This window comes from Chamaea fasciata, unplaced genomic scaffold, assembly GCF_029207755.1.
Source record: "Chamaea fasciata isolate MVZ Bird 193981 ecotype frontalis unplaced genomic scaffold, bChaFas1.0.hap1 SCAF_5, whole genome shotgun sequence".
Lineage (NCBI taxonomy): Eukaryota > Metazoa > Chordata > Aves > Passeriformes > Sylviidae > Chamaea > Chamaea fasciata.
In genome coordinates, this window is record NW_027094090.1 from 65,799,795 (window position 1) to 65,821,535 (window position 21,741).

General features: G+C 52.9%; 1 protein-coding gene across 1 annotated transcript; it reads right to left on the reverse strand.

The window, feature by feature from the left end:
- Window positions 1-464: 464 nt before the first annotated feature.
- Window positions 465-7,764, reverse strand: CHADL (chondroadherin like). The gene is given in 7 exon segments (XM_066184664.1): window positions 465-681; window positions 1,015-1,182; window positions 1,830-2,439; window positions 2,442-3,126; window positions 7,153-7,364; window positions 7,367-7,502; window positions 7,612-7,764. Coding segments are annotated over 7 exon segments (2,181 nt in total).
- Between the last annotated feature and the right edge of the window lie 13,977 nt (window positions 7,765-21,741).

Here is a 21,741-nt window from a genome sequence, read left to right on the forward strand (position 1 = left end):
AGAAACTGCTGGGAATTAAGGCAACATTTTCACTAATAATTTTTAAGCTTTCTAGCATAATATTTCTGCCAATGCAGGACCTTACTGTATGGTGCTGGTTGCAGTCCCATTCAGGGTTCTATGATTTTGGAAGCTGTGAAAGTGCTCTCAAAAACAAAACCAAACTTGTGGATAGCAGCTTTTCCACATGGCTGGAGAAAGCCTTGGAACGAAGAAGCAAGTATTTGGCTTCGTTTTTCGCATCTCCAAAGCATGCTGCAGACTCTATGGAATGTGCCTCTGTGTCCTGCAAAACCAAACCCTGCATCTTTGGCAAATCAGCATTGTTTGGGTGGCACCAGGCTCTCCTTTGCACCTTGGGCAATATTCATGTCTCCATGCTGGGGACAAGTCTAGAAAAACTGCTCTAGCCAGACTGTAGGTATGGCCCTGTCCAGCACATGTCCTACACAGCTTAAGAAACCCTAAGATCTGCTCTTACTGAAGCCTCTGGCTGGAGATTTTCCCAACCTCTTGCTGGGCTTGCTTGCAGCCTTAGTCTTGTTAGGATTGGTTTCCCCCGCCTCGCCTTGTCCCCAGCCAGGACAAGTTTGGAAAGTGAAAAGCTTCACCTTCAGCCCCATGGCTTCTGCAGGGGACCCGCAGGTGGTTCCTTCTTGGAGGTTGGGTTTGTTGATCCACCTGGGAATGTGGCAGATCAGGGAAAGGAATGAGGCAGGGCAAAAGGAAGAGCAAAAGTCTATGCCCATGAATGGATGATCACTTCAAAGTAAGGCCAGGTCACCTGGGTGACCTCTTAATATCTGAATATTTGCCCACCCGAGCTTGTGGCTGCTTTCCCTACCCAGAAAGGCTAGGCAACTTCCATCCTTGTACATAGATGTGTGCTACATCTCGCCACCACAGGAAAAGACCAAAACCAGCTAGTGTGCTGTGAGCCTGTGCCTTCAGCATGGGAGATCCAGCTGCCCTCCAGGCAGATCCCTGAAGCTGTTCCCCCCTTGTGGCACTCACCTGCACAGCGGAAGGAGCTGGCAGTTGCAGTGGATAGGCACATCCTGCAGGTTGAGGATCTCCAACCCCGTGAAGTTGCTCATGTTGGGTATGTTAGGCATTTTGTTGCTCTCCAGGTAGAGGCTTCTGATCTTGGGACTGAGGCCAGTGAAGGCATGGGGGGAAAGTCTGCAATGGAAGAAGGGTAAGTCAGGGGCATGTTGTTCAAGGCAGGGGAGCAGATCTCTGCCCCCGCGCTTGGGGGCCCTGGGAACCTGTTGTGAACCTGGCAACCCCGTGAAAGGGCTGCTTTAAACAGGGAGGACTGTTAATTAATTCAAGCAGTTTCAATCATTTTGGAACTCATTAGACTCTTGTTCAGTCTTGTTAGAGAGAAGCTCATATAGAGGAGGTCTCAGAGTGATCCCTGGGTGCTGCTAACACCGCTACCTTGAGAGGACGGAATATTTGGGTATTAGCAGTGAGGAGTCCTGCAGGACAGCCTGTAATAAGAGAAAGAGAAATCTGGACAGAGGTGGAGGAAGGAGGTGATTTAGAGAATGGTCTGGACCCCAATGAAATTGGGTGTTTGAGGAGTGGAGGGAGTAAGCTTCTTCCGAGGGAGCCAGGAACAAGACTGAAGCAAGGCAATGCTACAGCAGAGCCTGAAGAAATCTGGGTTCCCAGCTGGGCTATGGAACATCTCGTGAAGACTTGAAAATTTAGAGACATCTGTTTGGATGCCGCTATAGGGACCACTAGCCCTGGGCAGCAGAACCTGTAATATGCCCTATGGTGCCACTGCCCCTTGGGAGTCCCATAACACACTCACCCACTCCAGGCCCATGTTGTCCAGGTAGAGGTGCTGAAGGCTAGAGGCCACCGGCAGGAAGACACTGTCCCCCATGTGCTTGATGGGGTTTCAGGACAGCTTCAGCTCACTCAGGGCAGGCAGGCCCTGGAGGGCTGCTGTGGGCACCTCCAACAGGTGGTTTCCCTCCAGCTGCAGCTTTTCTAGCATCTTGTTGGGGGCCAGGGCAGCAGGGGCAATGTGGCTGATGGCATTCCCAGCCAGGTGGAGCCAGTGGAGTCCCCTGGCTCCAGCCAGGTTGCCCTCTGCCAGTTCCCCAATGACGTTGTGCTGCAGATGAAAAGAGATGAGGTTGGGCAGGAGCCGGAAGGTACCTGCAGGCACATGAGTGAAGGTGTTGTGATCCAGGTCCAGGTAGGCTAGCTGTGGGACCCCCTCAAAGGCAGCAGCCACCAGGGTGGAGAGATGGTTGTCAGTGAGGTACAGGTAGACCAGGCTCTCCAGCCCCCATAGTGCCCCATGGTGCAACACCCTGATGGTGCACCTCTGTAGATGGAGTGACACCAGCTCCTTCAGGCCAGAGAAGGCATCCAGTGGCACTGTCCTGAAGGGGTTTTGGCACAGGTCGAGAAGGCACTGTCCTCAGGGAAGTCCCGAGGGATCTCCTGCAGGTTCCTGTTCTTGCAGGACCCATGATGGAAATCGGAGGAGCAGACACAACTCTGGGGGCACTGCCTGCTGCTGCCTGCCTTTGACTGCTTTTACAGTGCGATGGGGCTAGGGGGTGGCTGGAGGTGACTGCATCTAATCTCAGGGGCCTTCAGGGAGTTGAGGGACTGACCACGGAGGGCGGGGGGTGGAGCACAGGCAGCCTCGGCCTTCAACCGTGCCCTTTGCAGCCACTTGTGGAAGAGGTGCAGGAGGCAGGAGCAGAGCAGAGGGTTCCCATCCAGGCTGACCCTTACCAGTCCCACTGGCTCAGCCAGGGGTGGCAGCCCTTGCAGCTGGTTTTCCTGGAGGTCCAGCATACGGAGCTGGGGACTGCGGGCAAAGGCATTGGGTGCCACATGCTGGAGGGAGGCATGATCCAGGAAGAGATGCCTCAGCGAGGCCATGGCTGGGGCTTCCTCGGCCATGTATGTGATGGAGTTGTGGCCCAGGTCTAGCCAGTTAGCCCCATCCAGCCTGGCCAGGGCCTCACCAGGCAGTGCCTGCAGCTCATTGTGGTCCAGGCTCAACCTGCGCAGGGCAGGCAGAGCAGCAAAGGCCTCACTGCCCAGCACACTGAGGGCATTGTGGGACAGCCGGAGCCATCTAAGAACCTGCAGACCCTGTGTTGGGGGTTAGGTTTGTTCCTTTTTTTCTTTAAAGAATTTTTTCCCCACAAGTTACCAAGGAGACCAAGTGTTGGATACTGGAGAGTACTTAACCGAAACAAAGAGGTGGACAAAAGGTGGAAGGGGGAGATAACGCAGGTGAAAGACACAGCTTGAGGCAGCTGCGTGCTTTTCTGCTTCCGGCGTTCGGGGAGGCGCGTGTCTGCCGCTCCTCGAGGGGCTCAGCCGCCGCAAAGCACGCGGAGCGGAGAACGGCTGTTGCTGGCCGGAGGAGTTTCACTGTGGCCAAAGGGATCCAGTCCTGGGAAATCTACTATCACCGGTTCGACCTGAATCCTGAGTTTTTCTCTGCCACTTGAGGAGGCTGGGCTGCTTTTCTGCCTCGCCTTCGAGTTTCTTCGGCGCTGCTCCTCTTGCTGCAGCGTGACCCTGCACCCCCTGCGCTGCCGGGACATCCTGCCCCTGCCTGCCGGGACACCCTGCCATCCCAGCTACCAGCCCGGGACTTTTCCACTGTTCCAGCTTGGTGCTCTGAGAATCCTGCAGGGACACCGAAACCAAACTGCCCTAGGTTTTGTAAAACAAAGCCCTCAAGGTTCTTGGTACTGTTGTCGTTTGTCATTAATGCTGTAGTTGTTTGGTGGGGGGGGGAGTTTTTTTTGTGTTTGTTTGCTTTGTATTACATACTAGTAAAGAACTGCTATTCCTATTTCCCAAATCTTTGCCAAAGAGCCTCTGATTGTAATTTTACCTAGCAGATACCTGTCTTCCTAAACCAAGACAGATTTTGGCGCCCAACGTGGGGCACGAGGGCACTGAGAAAAGAAAAGGGAAGAGAAATAGCAGTTCTTAACTAACCTAGTACTTTCTTTTGTGTGCGTTGGATATAAAAACCTCATTAGGCTGCATCATGTGGTCTAACTTAGCCTGGTTTGGGTGGCATGTGGTTGTAGCTGTATTCCTTCCATTTGCAGGCCCTTATCTAAACATGAGCCCTATAACTAAGGCTACTGTGACTGTCATCCAGTTTATTTTATGGCTTAATAAGGTGAAAAACTCATGGATTTTTAATTTCCTCTGGAAGGCAGGCACATGGATTCAGAGCTATCGTACACTAACTGTGTGTTTTTGGAGTTACTTTAACAATGGTACCTACTGTGAGGAAATGACACGGGGGGAAGTTTCTTTTTCCCAACCCTTTACCCATCTCTTTGGGTCTGCCCCACCAGTTTTTGAAGGGTTTAAATCCTCTCTGAATGCTAATGATATCATACAATGGCTAGTGCTGCTAATAGGCATATTCTATTTAGCATTCAGAGATAAGGGAAGATTGACCTGGATAACCACCCTGATACCTACCCCACAGAACAGGGATGATACCCCAGAGCCTGACTCTGCCCCACAGCCTGCCTCAGAAAGGACCCACCCGGATTGGGTTAAGGTTCTGGTAAAAGAGATCTTGGCCGCCTATGAAGGAGTTCAAGCCGCCTCAGAAGTGATTAGCACAGAAGCACAACTCCTCTTGGCACCCCGACTACCAGTGCTAGAGTGGATGTTTAAAGAAAAAGCTCCCTCCACGCACCATGCCACTGATGCCACATAAAGCAAATAAACTGCCCTCATCACACAGCGTGCCCGTATTATAAACCCAAATCGCCCTGAGATTTTGGAAATAATTACAAACTGGCCGGAAGGAAAAAACTTCGGTCTCACAGACAAAGAGGAGCAAGAACAAGTGACACAAGCTAAAAAAGCTCCTCCGTACAACCAACTGCCAGCAAAAAAAACACACTACGCTCTTTTCACTGATAGTTCCTGTCACATCGTGAGAATGAACCGTAAGTAGAAAGCAGCCGTATAGAGCCCCACACGACAAGTTGCAGAAGCCACTAAAAGAAAAAAAAAATCAAGTCAGCTTGCTGAACTCAAAGCTGTTCCATTAGCCCTTGACATTACTAAAAAAGAGAAGTGGCCAAAGCTCTACCTCTACACTGATTCATGGATAGTAGCCAATGCTCTGTGAAGCTAGCTAGAAAAGTAGAAAAAAGCCAACTAGCAGCGTAGAAAAAAACCAATCTGAGCTGCTGATGAATAAAAGGACGTTGCCACTCGTGTAGAGAAGCTGCCTGTGAAAGTCCGCCATGTAGATGCCCATGTTCCCAAGAGTCGGGCTAATAAAGAACACCAAAACAACAAGCAAGTAAATCAAGCTGCCAAAATAGAAGTGTCAAAAATAGATTTAAATTGGCAACACAAAAAAGAGTTGTTCCTAGCCCGATAGGCCCATGATGCCTCGAGTCATCAGGGCAGAGATGCCACCTATAAGTGAGCCCGAGACCGAGAAGTAAATTTAACCATAGACAGTATTTCTCAGGTTATCCATGACTGTGAAACATGTGCTGCAATCAAGCAAGCCAAGCGAGTGAAGCCCTTATGGTATGGTGAGCGGTGGTCCAAATATAAATATAGAGAAGCCTGGCAAATTGACTACATCACCCTTCCCCAAACTCGCCAGGGCAAGCGTTATGTGCTAACCATAGTGGAAGCCACCACTGAATGGTTAGAAACCTACCCTGTGCCTCATGCTACTGCCCGGAACACCATCCTGAGCCTGGAAAAACAAGTCCTGTAGAAACATGGCACCCCTGAAAGAATCGAGTCGAACAATGAGACTCATTTCAAGAATAGTCTTATAAGCACCTAGGCTAGAGAACATAGCATTGAGTAAGTGTACCATATTCCTTATCATGCACCAGCGGCCAAAAAAGTTGAACGGTGCAATGGCCTGCTTAAAACTACCTTGAAAGCACTGAGTGAAAAAACCTTTAAGAATTGAAATACTAATTTAGCAAAGGCCACCTGGTTGGTGAACACTCGAGGTTCCACCAACCGAGCAAGTCCTGCCCAATCTGAGCCCTTGCAAAAAACAAACAGAGATAAGGTTCCAGTAGTACACATAAGAAGTATGCTGAAAAAAACTGTTTAAATTAATCCTGCCTCCAGCAAAGACAATCCCATCCGTGGGGTTGTCTTCGCTCAGGGACCAGGTTGCACCTGGTGAGTGATGCAAAAAGATAAAGAGACCCGATGCATACCTCAAGGAGACCTTGTTTTAGAGTGAACTACCCATGACAATGTAGCTGTATCCATATTTGCATATATATATGTATTTTTAACAGTTAAAACTCAATGTAATATGTTGGTATGGGAAAAAAATTCGGGGTGGATAATGTTGGGGGTTAGGTTTGTTCCTTTTTTTCTCTCTAAAGAATTTTTTCCCCACAAATTACCAAGGAAACCAAGTGTTGGATACTGGAGAGTACTTAACCGAAACAAAGAGGTGGACAAAAGGTGGAAGGGGGAGATAACGCAGGTGAAAGACACAGCTTGAGGCAGCTGCGTGCTTTTCTGCTTCCGGCATTCGGGGAGGCGCGTGTCTGCCGCTCCTCGAGGGGCTCAGCCGCCGCAAAGCACGCGGAGCGGAGAACGGCTGTTGCTGGCCGGAAGAGTTTCACTGTGGCCAAAGGGATCCAGTCCTGAGAAATCTACTATCACCGGTTCGACCTGAATCCTGAGTTTTTCTCTGCCACTTGCGGAGGCTGGGCCGCTTTTCTGCCTCGCCTTCGAGTTTCTTCGGCGCTGCTCCTCTTGCTGCAGCGTGACCCTGCACCCCCTGCGCTGCCGGGACATCCTGCCCCTGCCTGCCGGGACACCCTGCCATCCCAGCTACCAGCCCGAGACTTTTCCACTGTTCCAGCTTAGTGCTCTGAGAATCCTGCAGGGACACCGAAACCAAACTGCCCTAGGTTTTGTAAAACAAAGCCCTCAAGGTTCTTGGTACTGTTGTCGTTTGTCATTAATGCTGTAGTTGTTTGGTGGGGGGGGGAGTTTTTTTTGTGTTTGTTTGCTTTGTATTACATACTAGTAAAGAACTGCTATTCCTATTTCCCAAATCTTTGCCAAAGAGCCTCTGATTGTAATTTTACCTAGCAAATACCTGTCTTCCTAAACCAAGACACCCTGGAAGACCATGTCTGGGAGGTAGACCAAAGCATTTGCCCTCAGGTCAAGGACAGTGAGGGACTCCAGATGACCAGAAGTACCTGGCTGTATTTCCTCAAGGCGATTCCCCTCCAGAATGAGCTGCTGGAGGGAGGAGAGCCTGTCCAGGGACTCCTGGTAGAGGAGGGCTATGCCATTGAAGGCCAGGTTGGGGTAGACAAGCCTCTAACAGAGCCCAAAAAGCCCCTCTCCACCTTGCAATGCTGTAGGTCTAAGTGTGTCAGGTAGGGTGTGGCAAGGAAGGCTCCTGCTGGGATGATGATGAAACTGTTGCCCCAAAGGTCTTCCTTTTTGGTGAGCTGTCAGTCACACAAATAAAACACCAAGTTACTCCAGATTATCTGGTTACCCCAGATAGCCATACCTCTCTTCTCCCTCCATCCCTGCACCTTTATTCCCCTTGCCCACCTCTGGGATGGTGTCAGGGATGGCCATCAGGCTTCCATTGAGACGCAGGACATGGGCACAGAGGTTATCACAGGCACAGGATGCAAGGCAGTGGGCAGCAGCCATTGCCCCCAGGGCCACTGCAAGCAGGAGGAACCCCCAGGATGGCCCCATGTCAGAGGGCATCTGTGGCTGGGGAACGATGCCAGTAAGGCTAGGAGAGAGGCCAGGCTCCCATGCATCTCCAAATGGCATCGCCTGCTTGGCACCCCATGTGCCAAGAGGGCTGCTGCTGTGACCTAGTGGGGCAGATCTCACTTTCTCTTGCTCTCAAACTACAATTTCACAAGTTATAAATGAAGAGTGGAAGAAAGAGAGGAGGAATACTTGGAATGAAAAGTGAAGGTCACAGCTAGCAGGTCACTCACAAGGAGCTGGCTTGAAACAGACACCCACCCCACCTGTGTATTTTCTTCAAATATCACTAACTTGAGATTGCCCTGGTCTATGGAAGCTATCAATATCTCTCCTACAATTCTTTTTGTAAGGCAAGCAGGTGTAGCGATCCAGGGAATGTGATCACACAGGCTTTTGAAGTGCTACCCTTCTTTAAATGGCAAATGTCCCATGTCTCCACCATCCTGGTCATCTCCTCCCAGCTGTATGCCTCCTATCCTGCAAGCTCCCTGCTTCCCCCTTAAGCTATTCATCGCAGTGTTTTGAATAGAACTCCACTGCTTAGCTCCAGGAAAGACAGGTTGGTTCTGGCTGAGCAGAAGTGAGCCCTTGGGTTGAAGGTACCAGAGAGAGGCCAAGGCTGGGGCAAACACAGTGGAGGCAGCAGGCTGCAGATATGACCTAGTAAGCTCTGAGACAGCATCAGTGGAGTCTGCAAGGCTTGAACTTGTGGGCCCAGTGTAGCTCATTGTCCCCTGTGGTCCCATGTCCCAACACTGCTTTCCTCCTGTCACCCCATCTAGTCCTGCTGCAGCCCACACACACACAGTGGGGCAGCTCTCTCCTGCACACGCACTGCCCAGTGCTACCAATGTAATGTCCCTAAACTCAGTCCTTGTGCTGTGCCTGGAGCACTGCCACATGCCAGACATGATACCAGACATTCCCTCACTCACACCTGGAGGGTTCACACACCCGAAGTTTGGAGTACCTGGACTTCAAGATGTGTGAAATTGAGGAAAGTATCCCCTGTCCTGTCTAGCATCTGCTGAGCTCCTGCTCTCCTTGCAGAAGTGAGAACTGAATGGACCCCATTGCATTGCTTTCCCAGCAGCCATCACCAGGCAGGGCCAGAAACGGGGGCAGAGGAAAAGGATGAGCAGAGGAAGGGTAAGCTACTCCTGGAAAGAGGGCAGCAACCCAGACTTTGACAACTCCTCGATTCACTGGGGGTTGGGAGCACCAGCCTGGCAAAGCCCATGTGGAGTTTGCATTCACTGTTTCCAGGGCTCTGCCTTTCCTTTCCAGGCTGTGTTAGTCCCAGGAGCTACAGAGGTGCAGGGCAGAAAGGTGGCATCCTGCCAGAATTACAATGATAGTAGTAAGCCTGAGCAAAAGGAGAGGCAGCTGACCAGATGTGCCACGTTTACAGCCCTCCATTCTCCTCATTTTGCTTTTTTGCTGCTTTAGAAGAGGCTGGGGTGACAGTGCCTGCATGAAATGTCATTAGCTTACATGGAGGCATTCATTTTCCTCCCAGATTGTTGTTTTACTCTCCCAGGCACCAGGAATAGATCTGCAGCCTGGCAAAAATCTTGGAAGATTTGATACTAGTATCTCGTTCCCCTTCAAGCCCTTCACCCTATTCAGCAGCCTTAGTAGAAGCTGAAGCTGGTGAGATCATTGTTGGGTAAAGGAGCAAAATAAAACTGTGGGGTGAGGCTGGGGAGGGGCCAGATGTAGTATCCAGTGCCTGGTACCACACCTTACCCTCTCCATGATTCTCCAGCAGAGCCCAGGCCACCACTAGGAAGGTTTTGCTGTACAGGCTGTTGACAAGCCTGGGGAGTGGGCTGTCAGCCAGGGGAGATGGTGGAAGGGCCAGGCAGAGGGGGAGCAGGGTGGGCTGGACAGTAGCCAGAATGGAAATTCAGGTGTGCTACTTTCATGTTCCGTGCCGCATCAGGAAGAGAAAAGAGCGGCTGCCTCCCTGCAGCAATCTCAGCTGCCAGAACCAGTATGTACCGGTAAACACACTGGCTTCTTCCCAGACCTGCCAGCCATCCCTGCAGCTCTTACCTTGCCGTTCCACTCTTGAGCTCAAAGCTGCTGCTGCTCTTGCTTGCTTACCTCGTCATCCCATGGCTTCTGCCAATGGACAACAACACAATCAGGCCTGAGAAGCTCCAGCTCCTGAAAGGAACCACAACCTAACAGCCCCACAGTGAGAGCCTCAAGCCACCATTCACAGATCCTCCCCAGCTGCCCAAAAGCCTCTGACTTCAGCTTGACTCACCATCTTGACGTCCGGTGCAGTCCCAGTGGTGCTGCAAGCCAGGCCCTCTGGGCAAATGAAGCTGGGCATGCAAAGCAGTGGCCAAGAGGCTGCACCCCTTCTTATGGGGGGCTCATGCCATTTCCTGGACTCCAAAGTGCCTGGGACTCCAGACCACTGGCCCCAACTTACAGGGTGGCCCTGGTCCCCAGGACCTACGGAGGCTCCTTCTCTCCAGTTCTGGGACACTCCCCACTAACAGGCTGGGCACCCCACATAGGCTGCTAGGTGAAGGGAGCACAAAGGCTCCCAGACCCACAACCTGCTTACAGGCTGGTCCACACTCAGGGAGCCACAGAACTTGGGCTTCCCCCGTGGCAACAGGAACAAGACTGTATAGTCAGGCAGTCAAGCTCATGGCCTAAAGCTGAGGGGCCCTCGGGGCTGGGAGCCCAGCCCCGAGGACAGGGTGCGCACACCTGGGGCTGCTCTTGGGGACAAAAGGTGCCACAAGGTCCTGACATGTGCCCTGAATACAGGGTCAGCATGCTGGCAGCATAGGCACAGACCCAGGCCCAGGTTACAGGTGGGTCACAGTGCCTGCACTACCACTAAGCAGCTCTGCACCATCTTCAGAAGGCAGGGGCAAGGCTGGACACTTTCTCCACCCGTGCATTTTGGGGACCTGCCCGTGACTGTGCAGATCTTGTCTTTTCCTCCTGGAAGTCTAAGCTACACTGCTCTATTTCTAAAGGGGGGCTAAAGCACAGTCATGCTTGCTCACTCACATCAGCTAAGGGGAAGACAGGGGAGGGGAAGACAGTCCCAGAAGAGGGAGAAAGTTCTGTGCAGTCGACTTGCTCTAGAGGAGCCATCCCTACTTCTGGGTGGGAGAGGAAAGATGTCTTGGGTTTTGTAACCCCCCCCCCCAAAAAAAAAAAAAGTTTATTCTATTCCATCTGTTGAAACCTGGCTGGGGAGACTTTTTTTTTTCTTTATCTGTTGTAACTCCAGAAGGGAGGGGATAACTTCCTTCTCTGACAACAAGCCAGCTGTTAAAACTGGGTGGGGCATTGTTTCTTATCTCTGCTCAGTCTTCCACTACCTCCCAAGCCAGCTGTTAAAACTGGGTGGGGCATTGTTTCTCATCTCTGGTCTTCCACTACCCCCGGGGGATATCTTCTGTTAGTGGTCCATTAAAGCGTACCAATGGCATGACACATTACATCATCCCATTGTAAGATACTCTACCCAGGGCGGAGGAGCCAAACCATTTCCACCTAGATAAAAAGGAGCCACGAGTGTCACCAGACATCCAGTGTTCCCACGGGACTCCCAAAGGAAGACTGGACCCATCTCTGGACCCTTTTTTTTTCTACAGGATCATATCTGCTTCCAACAGGAGCACATCTGCCACTCCAGGAGGGCTTACTTTTGGATTGTTTCCAACACCCTGACCTACACAGTGTCAGGTTTCATTTCTGACTCTGTCAAGGTTTTCTAGGATTTCTTGTTTGTTTGCTTATTCTTTTGTACTGCAACATTTGTAATTTTAATATCCCTAATAAAGAACTGCTATACCTATTACCAGAATCTTTGCCTGGCAGCCTTTTAAGTGCAAATTTTTAATAATTTGGAAAGGGGGAGGGGGAGGGCTCACATTCCAAGGGAGACTCCAATCTCCCCTGGCAGATACCTGTCTATCTAAATCAAGACAAAAGCCTTAGACCTGCCCCTACCCTGCACTGCAGGGAGGGCACAGAGGCCTCGAAGCACTGAGGTGCTTCAGGGCTCGCACATGGACAAGGGCTGTGATGCACCCTGAGTACAGGGGGTCACACTGGCTAGGGGCCAGCAGCAGGCAGAAAGCTGCCAGATCTAGGGAAAAGCCCTGCCCTGCTTACAGGGTGGCTGGGCTGGGGTCCAGGAGAGCTCCATTTCTCCCCTCAGGTGTGGAGACAGGGCTCTTACCGTCCTTACAGTGTTGCCCCTCCAGGCAACCAAAGGAGCACAATGGCAAAAGGCCAACCACAGCAAAGACCAAGCCCTGCACACTGGGAAGTGGCCCAGTGCAAAGCCAGCTGTGGCAACCTGAAGGTGCCCTGACCATGCCAGGAAGACACTTTGCCCAGAAGGCCTCTTATACCCGCTTTTCAGCTCCAAGCTCACTCTTGCCTCATTGTTCCACTCTTGAGCTCCAAGCCACTGCTGCTCTTGCCTTGTTGTGCCACAGTTTCTGCCAACAGACGACGACACACTTAGGCCTGAGAAGCTCCAGCTTCTGTGCCTGAAAGGAGCCACCATGCAACAGCCCCACAGGCTGAGCCTCAAGTCACCCAGTCCCAAGTCTTAACAGTAGGTCTTGCAACATATTCTTTTTTGGAATGGTGTGTGTAACGATCTCTCCCTGATTGTAGACACCCCTCAGTTCCCTCTCAAAGATAAGCAAGAGATTTGCCTCCATTTTTTGCATGGCTGTATTACATTAACTTTCACTGAACAGGTTTTTTTTCTAGCTTTAATATAATCAATGTTGGTTGAAAACAGTGGATTATACTATGCTGGTTTTTATAGCACCTATACAGTGTAGTAAATGATTCTGACCAAGATACTTTTGTGTAGTTGTTATCATATAAAATCATATAAGTTTATATGAATCTATGTGGTTTGCAATCCTTTATTCTGAAGGAGAAAAATGTTTAAAGGTTCTGTTACATCTATAAAATTATTTAGGCATAAACCATTGACAAAGTTTAGGGGCTACAACTGGATTACACCACACCCAGCTTCCTCTCTGAGGAGTTTAGAAAGAAAGGGAGTCGTCTCTGCACCTCATGGCTCATCAGGACAGCTTTTCTAACAGATTTTGTCTGCTCTGTCCATGACAATACCTGTGAAAAACGAGGTTCACTTTTCCGGTAAAATTTAAAAAGCTTAATAGAAAGACAATAAGAGATACAAAGGCAAAGCGTTGAAATAAAAAATTATGGCCAGGTGCTTGACATACCTACAAACTTCTAAACACTTTTTAAATGTATCAGCCTGTTGCATATTCACTGCATTATTCAAACATTCCGTTGAGTTTAGATGTTCTTTTGCTTGGTTTTAACCTATGACTTGCCTTCATTCCATTCTGTAGATTAAACCAATACTTAATTTCCTCTTGTGGTTTCATCCTGCTTGTCCGTTCACTCCCTGCTGACAGAGGGTCAAAAAATTATTCCTTTGGGGTTGGGTCAAATCTGTCAAGAACTAAAAGCTCCATAGTGCAGAAAGAACAATGCTTGCCGCGGTGAAGCAGAAAGTCATGGAGAGGCCAGAGCATGTGCAGGGAAGGACAAGGCAGCTGGGGAAGGAGGTGCTGAGGGAGTTTTAGCCAGAAAAACTGCAGGGTTCTGAGAGGCATTCTGGCAGACTTGCAGAAATGCCTATATAACAGTGCTCAGCACAAGGGCTGTTTCCCTTCTAGACAATGCCTCCTGCTGCCAAGTGCTTCAGACACTGCAGTAGGTGGCAGGCACTCTCTTCGTTCAGTTTCTGTGTGTGTGCTTTGTCTGTTTCCTCTGGGCACAAGCAGTTGCCCTTCTACCTTATCCATGCAAGCAAGGTGCTATTGCAGCAATTTTGGTGCCTTTTCCAAAACTCAGTAAGATTCTGTAGATTCAGCAAACCGACCAAAACAAGCACAGAAACCAAATGCTGAGTGCAGTGTTCTTTCTGCAAAAGGGAACTTGGAAACAACTTTCCATGTAAACAGCCATTACATGGAAAACAGGTAACTAGGCAGCTAGGTCTTTGTTCTTGCTGCTGCCAACACGGGAAAACTCCAGTTGTATCAGAGTGTCTTCTAGGGCTGGAAAAGGCAGGAATGGTGCTGCAGCTTCTTTGCTTGCTAGGAACACAGAAAACACACAGGGCTTTTGTCCCAAGCAAAAAAACCAAAACAAGCACACAAACAGAACGCTGAGTGAAGTATTTGCTCTGCAAAAGACCTTAGAGTTGCTGACAGCTCTGACATGGAAAACAAGAAACTAGGCAACAAGATATTTATTCTTGCAGCAGCAGACATGGAGAAACTCCAGATGTGGCAGAAAGCCTTCCAGGGCTGGAAAAGGAATGAACAGTGCAACAGTAGTGTCTTTGCTTCCTGGGAACACACAAAACGCACAGGGTATTTGCCCCAAGCAAACTGACAAAAAAACGCACAAAAACAGAGTGCTGAGTGCAGTGTTCTTTCTGCAAAAGAGAGTTTGGAGTTCTTCAAAGCTCTGACATTGAAAAGAAGCAACTAGGAAGCAGGGTGTAACTTCTTGCTGCTGCAAACACAGGAATTCTCAAAGTGCAGCAGAATGTCTTCCAGGGCTGGAAAAGGCATGAGCCGTGGTTCACTAGCTTGTGTGCTTGCTAGGAGCACAGACAACACACAGGGCTCCTGCTCCAAGCAAAGCCACAGAAACCCCCACCAAGGCCACTAGAGCTGCCAAAAGCGTTCACTCTGTTCCAAAGCTGGGAGAGACAAAAGCGATGTTATACTAGCTTCTCTGCTTGTGGAGAGCACAAAAAACACACAGGGCTGCTGCTCCAAGCAAAGCTACAGAAACAGCCTTCGAGCGCACTAGATCTGCCTAAAGCGATTTCTTGCTTCCCAGGCTAGGAGATGCACTTGTGATGCTGCAGTAGCTTCGTGGCTTGTAGAGAGCATGGAAAAGACACTGGGCTGACGCTACAAGCAAAGCTACAGAAGCAGCCTCCGAGACCACTAGAACTGCCTAAAGTGATTTCTCTGTTCCCAGGCTAGGAGATGCATGAGCGCTGCAGCAGCAGCTTCTCTGCTGAGAAGAGAAGCACAGAAACCACACAGAGCTGATGCTCCAAGCAAAGCCACAGAAAAAGCCTCCAAGGCCACTAGATCTGCCTAAAGCGATTTCTCTGTTCCCGGTCTAGGAGACGCACTTGAAATGCTTCAGGAGCTTCTCTGCTTGTGGAGAGCCCAGAAAGCATGCAGGGCTGCTGCTCCATGCAAAGCTACAGAAACAGACTCCGAGCGCACTAGAGCTGCCTAAAGTAATTTCTCGCTTCCCGGGCTAGGAGACGCACTTGAGATGTTGCAGGAGCTTCTGTGCCTGTGGAGAGCCCAGAAACCGTGCAGGGTTGCCGCTCCAAGCAGAGCTACAGAAAGAGCCTCCAAGCACACTAGAGCTGCCTAAAGCGATTTCTCACTTCCTGGGCTAGGAGACGCGCTTGCGATGCTGCGGTAGCTTCTCTGGTTGTGGAGAGCTCCGAAACCGCGCGGGGCTGCTGCTCCAGGCAAAGCTACAGAAACAGCTTCTGAGTGCGCTAGAGCTTCCTAAAGCCATTTCTTGCTTCCCGGGCTTGGAGACACACTTGCCAATGCTGTGGTAACTTCTCTGCTTGTGCAGAGCCCAGGAAGCATGCAGGACTGCTGCTCCAAGCAAAGCTACAGAAACTGCTGCCGAGACCACTAGATCCGCCTAAAGCCGTCTCGCTTCCCAGACTAGGAGACGCACTTGCAATGCACGGTAGCTTCTCTGCTTGTGGGAGTCCAGAAAGCACGAAGGGCTGCTGCTCCAAGCAAAGCTAAAGAAACAGCCTCCAAGTGCACAAGAGCTGCCTAAAGCGATTTCTTGTTTCCCGGTCTAGGAGAAGCACTTTCCGTGCTGCAGGAGCTTCTCTGATTCCGGAGAGCTGGGAAACCGCGCCTAGCCACTGTTCCCAGCAAGGATACGGTGCACAGATGCCGAGAGCACTAGGCGCAGTAAACAGACACTTTCTCGTTCCCAGGCTAGGAGACGCACTTTCCATGCTGCAGGAACTTCACTGCTTGAGGAGAACTCTGAAACCGCGCCTAGCCACTCTTCCCATCTAGCCTACGGCGTGCAGCAGCCGAAAGTACTAGGGGAGGCCAAGAGACGCTTTCTCGCTTCCCAGGCTAGGAGACGCACTTTTCGTGCTGCAGCAGCTTCTCTACTTGTGGAGAGCTCGGAAACAGCGCCTAGCCGCAGTTCGCAGCCAGCCTGCAGCGTACCGGCGGAGAGAGCACTAGGCGCGGCCAAACGGCGATTTCTCGCTTCCCAGGCTAGGAGACGCACTTTCCGTGCTGCAAACAGCTTCTCTGCTTGTGGAGTACTCGGAAACAGCGCCTAGCCGCTGTTCGCAGCCAGCCTGTAGCGTACCGCCGGAGAGTGCACTAGGCGCGGCCAAAAGGCGCTTTCTCGCTTCCCAGGCTAAGAGAAGCACTTTCCGTGCTGCAGCAGCTTCTCTACTTGTGGAGTGCTCGGAAACAGCGCCTAGCCGCTGTTCCCAGCCTGCCAAAGGCGTGCAGCCTCCGAGACCACTAGGCGAGGCCAACAGATGCTTTCTCGCTTCCCAGGTTAGAAGATGCACTTTCTGTGCTGCAAACAGCTTCTCTGCTTGTGGAGAGCTCGGAAACAGCGCCTACCGACTGTTCGCAGCCAGCCTGCAGCGTACCGCCGGAGAAAGCACTAGGCGCGGCCAAAAGGGGCTTTCTCGCTTCCCAGGCAAGGAGATGCACTTTCCGTGCTGCAGAAACTTCTCTGCTTGTGGAGAGCTCGGAAACAGCGCCTAGCCGCTGATCCCAGCCAGCCTGCAGCGTAGAACCGCCGAGAGCACTAGGCGCGGTCAAAAGGCGCTTTCTCGCTTCCCAGGCTAAGAGAAGCACTTTCCGTGCTGCAAAAAGCTTATCTGCTTGTGGAGAGCTCGGAAACCGCGCCTAGCCGCGGGTCGCAGCCAGCCTGCAGCGTACCGTTGGGGAAAGCACTAGGCGCGGCCAAAAGGCGCTTTCTCGCTTCCCAGGCAAGGAGATGCACCTTCCATGCTGCAGAAACTTCTCTGCTTGTGGAGAGCTCGGAAACAGCGCCTAGCCGCTGATCCCAGCCAGCCTGCAGCGTAGAACCGCCGAGAGCACTAGGGGCAGTCAAAAGGCGCTTCCTCGCTTCCCAGGCTAAGAGAAGCACTTTCCGTGCTGCAAACAGCTTCTCTGCTTGTGGAGAGCTCGGAAACCGCGCCTAGCCGAGGGCCGCAGCCAGCCTGCAGCGTACCGTTGGGGAAAGCACTAGGCGCGGCCAAAAGGCGCTTTCTCGCTTCCCAGGCTAGGAGAAGCACTTTCCGTGCTGCAAACAGCATCTCTGCTTGTGGAGAGCGCGGAAAGAGCGCCTAGCGCAGTTTCAAGCCTGCCTGCAAGCGTACCGCCGGAGAGAGCACTAGGCGCGGCCAAAAGGCGCTTTCTCGCTTCCCAGGCTAGGAGATGCATTTTCCGTGCTGCAAACAGCTTCTCTGCTTGTGGAGAGCTCGGAAACAGCGTTGAACGCTGTTCCAAGCCTGCCTGCAAGCGAACCGCCGGAGAGTGCACTAGACGCGGCCAAACGGCGTTTTCTCGCTTCCCAGGCTAGGAGAAGCGTTTTCTGTGCTGCAAACAGCTTCTCTGCTTGTGGAGAGCTCGGAAACAGCGTTTAACGCTGTTCCAAGCCTGCCTGCAAGGGAACCGCCGGAGAGTGCACTAGACGCGGCCAAACGGCGTTTTCTCGCTTCCCAGGCTAGGAGAAGCGTTTTCCGTGCTGCAAACAGCTTCTCTGCTTGTGGAGAGCTCGGAAACCGCGCCTAGCCGCAGTTCGCAGCCCGCCTGCAGCGTACCGCCGGAGAAAGCACTAGGCGCGGCCAAAAGGCGCTTTCTCGCTTCCCAGGCTTGGAGATGCACTTTCCGTTTTGCAGCAGCTTCTCTGCTTGTGGGGAGCTCGGAAACAGCGCCTAGCCGCTGATCCCAGCCTGCCTGCAGCGTAGAACCGCCGAAAGCACTAGGCGCAGCCGAAAGGCGCTTTCTCGCTTCCCAGGCTAGGAGAAGCACTTTCCGTGCTGCAAACAGCTTCTCTGCTTGTGGAGAGCTCGGAAACAGCGCCTAGCGCTGTTCCAAGCCTGCCTGCAAACGTACCGCCGGAGAGTGCACTAGGCGCGGCCAAACGGCGTTTTCTCGCTTCCCAGGCTAGGAGAAGCGTTTTCCGTGCTGCAAACAGCTTCTCTGCTTGTGGAGAGCTCGGAAACAGCGTTGAACGCTGTTCCAAGCCTGCCTGCAAGCGAACCGCCGGAGAGTGCACTAGACGCGGCCAAACGGCGTTTTCTCGCTTCCCAGGCTAGGAGAAGCGTTTTCCGTGCTGCAAACAGCTTCTCTGCTTGTGGGGAGCTCGGAAACGGCGTTTGACGCTGTTCCAAGCCTGCCTGCAAGCGAACCGCCGGAGAGTGCACTAGACGCGGCCAAACGGCGTTTTCTCGCTTCCCAGGCTAGGAGAAGCGTTTTCCGTGCTGCAAACAGCTTCTCTGCTTGTGGGGAGCTCGGAAACGGCGTTTGACGCTGTTCCAAGCCTGCCTGCAAGCGAACCGCCGGAGAGTGCACTAGACGCGGCCAAACGGCGTTTTCTCGCTTCCCAGGCTAGGAGAAGCGTTTTCCGTGCTGCAAACAGCTTCTCTGCTTGTGGGGAGCTCGGAAACGGCGTTTGACGCTGTTCCAAGCCTGCCTGCAAGCGAACCGCCGGAGAGTGCACTAGACGCGGCCAAACGGCGTTTTCTCGCTTCCCAGGCTAGGAGAAGCGTTTTCCGTGCTGCTGCAAACAGCTTCTCTGCTTGTGGGGAGCTCGGAAACGGCGTTTGACGCTGTTCCAAGCCTGCCTGCAAGCGAACCGCCGGAGAGTGCACTAGACGCGGCCAAACGGCGTTTTCTCGCTTCCCAGGCTAGGAGAAGCGTTTTCCGTGCTGCTGCAAACAGCTTCTCTGCTTGCGGGGAGCTCGGAAACGGCGTTTGACGCTGTTCCAAGCCTGCCTGCAAGCGAACCGCCGGAGAGTGCACTAGACGCGGCCAAACGGCGTTTTCCCGTTTCCCAGGCTAGGAGAAGCGTTTTCCGTGCTGCTGCAAACAGCTTCTCTGCTTGCGGGGAGCTCGGAAACGGCGTTTGACGCTGTTCCAAGCCTGCCTGCAAGCGAACCGCCGGAGAGTGCACTAGACGCGGCCAAACGGCGTTTTCTCGCTTCCCAGGCTAGGAGAAGCGTTTTCCGTGCTGCAAACAGCTTCTCTGCTTGCGGGGAGCTCGGAAACGGCGTTTGACGCTGTTCCAAGCCTGCCTGCAAGCGAACCGCCGGAGAGTGCACTAGACGCGGCCAAACGGCGTTTTCTCGCTTCCCAGGCTAGGAGAAGCGTTTTCCGTGCTGCAAACAGCTTCTCTGCTTGTGGGGAGCTCGGAAACGGCGTTTGACGCTGTTCCAAGCCTGCCTGCAAGCGAACCGCCGGAGAGTGCACTAGACGCGGCCAAACGGCGTTTTCTCGCTTCCCAGGCTAGGAGAAGCGTTTTCCGTGCTGCAAACAGCTTCTCTGCTTGTGGGGAGCTCGGAAACGGCGTTTGACGCTGTTCCAAGCCTGCCTGCAAGCGAACCGCCGGAGAGTGCACTAGACGCGGCCAAACGGCGTTTTCTCGCTTCCCAGGCTAGGAGAAGCGTTTTCCGTGCTGCAAACAGCTTCTCTGCTTGTGGGGAGCTCGGAAACGGCGTTTGACGCTGTTCCAAGCCTGCCTGCAAGCGAACCGGCGGAGAGTGCACTAGACGCGGCCAAACGGCGTTTTCTCGCTTCCCAGGCTAGGAGAAGCGTTTTCCGTGCTGCAAACAGCTTCTCTGCTTGTGGGGAGCTCGGAAACGGCGTTTGACGCTGTTCCAAGCCTGCCTGCAAGCGAACCGCCGGAGAGTGCACTAGACGCGGCCAAACGGCGTTTTCTCGCTTCCCAGGCTAGGAGAAGCGTTTTCCGTGCTGCAAACAGCTTCTCTGCTTGTGGGGAGCTCGGAAACGGCGTTTGACGCTGTTCCAAGCCTGCCTGCAAGCGAACCGCCGGAGAGTGCACTAGACGCGGCCAAACGGCATTTTCTCGCTTCCCAGGCTAGGAGAAGCGTTTTCCGTGCTGCAAACAGCTTCTCTGCTTGTGGGGAGCTCGGAAACGGCGTTTGACGCTGTTCCAAGCCTGCCTGCAAGCGAACCGCCGGAGAGTGCACTAGACGCGGCCAAACGGCGTTTTCTCGCTTCCCAGGCTAGGAGAAGCGTTTTCCGTGCTGCAAACAGCTTCTCTGCTTGTGGGGAGCTCGGAAACGGCGTTTGACGCTGTTCCAAGCCTGCCTGCAAGCGAACCGCCGGAGAGTGCACTAGACGCGGCCAAACGGCGTTTTCTCGCTTCCCAGGCTAGGAGAAGCGTTTTCCGTGCTGCAAACAGCTTCTCTGCTTGTGGGGAGCTCGGAAACGGCGTTTGACGCTGTTCCAAGCCTGCCTGCAAGCGAACCGCCGGAGAGTGCACTAGACGCGGCCAAACGGCGTTTTCTCGCTTCCCAGGCTAGGAGAAGCGTTTTCCGTGCTGCAAACAGCTTCTCTGCTTGTGGGGAGCTCGGAAACGGCGTTTGACGCTGTTCCAAGCCTGCCTGCAAGCGAACCGGCGGAGAGTGCACTAGACGCGGCCAAACGGCGTTTTCTCGCTTCCCAGGCTAGGAGAAGCGTTTTCCGTGCTGCAAACAGCTTCTCTGCTTGTGGGGAGCTCGGAAACGGCGTTTGACGCTGTTCCAAGCCTGCCTGCAAGCGAACCGGCGGAGAGTGCACTAGACGCGGCCAAACGGCGTTTTCTCGCTTCCCAGCCTAGGAGAAGCGTTTTCCGTGCTGCAAACAGCTTCTCTGCTTGTGGGGAGCTCGGAAACGGCGTTTGACGCTGTTCCAAGCCTGCCTGCAAGCGAACCGCCGGAGAGTGCACTAGACGCGGCCAAACGGCGTTTTCTCGCTTCCCAGGCTAGGAGAAGCGTTTTCCGTGCTGCTGCAAACAGCTTCTCTGCTTGTGGGGAGCTCGGAAACGGCGTTTGACGCTGTTCCAAGCCTGCCTGCAAGCGAACCGCCGGAGAGTGCACTAGACGCGGCCAAACGGCGTTTTCTCGCTTCCCAGGCTAGGAGAAGCGTTTTCCGTGCTGCTGCAAACAGCTTCTCTGCTTGCGGGGAGCTCGGAAACGGCGTTTGACGCTGTTCCAAGCCTGCCTGCAAGCGAACCGCCGGAGAGTGCACTAGACGCGGCCAAACGGCGTTTTCCCGTTTCCCAGGCTAGGAGAAGCGTTTTCCGTGCTGCTGCAAACAGCTTCTCTGCTTGCGGGGAGCTCGGAAACGGCGTTTGACGCTGTTCCAAGCCTGCCTGCAAGCGAACCGGCGGAGAGTGCACTAGACGCGGCCAAACGGCGTTTTCTCGCTTCCCAGGCTAGGAGAAGCGTTTTCCGTGCTGCAAACAGCTTCTCTGCTTGCGGGGAGCTCGGAAACGGCGTTTGACGCTGTTCCAAGCCTGCCTGCAAGCGAACCGCCGGAGAGTGCACTAGACGCGGCCAAACGGCGTTTTCTCGCTTCCCACGCTAGGCGCAGCGTTCTCCGTGCTGCAAACAGCTTCTCTGCTTGTGGGGAGCTCGGAAACAGCGTTTGACGCTGTTCCAAGCCTGCCTGCAAGCGAACCGGCGGAGAGTGCACTAGACGCGGCCAAACGGCGTTTTCTCGCTTCCCAGGCTAGGAGAAGCGTTTTCCGTGCTGCTGCAAACAGCTTCTCTGCTTGCGGGGAGCTCGGAAACGGCGTTTGACGCTGTTCCAAGCCTGCCTGCAAGCGAACCGCCGGAGAGTG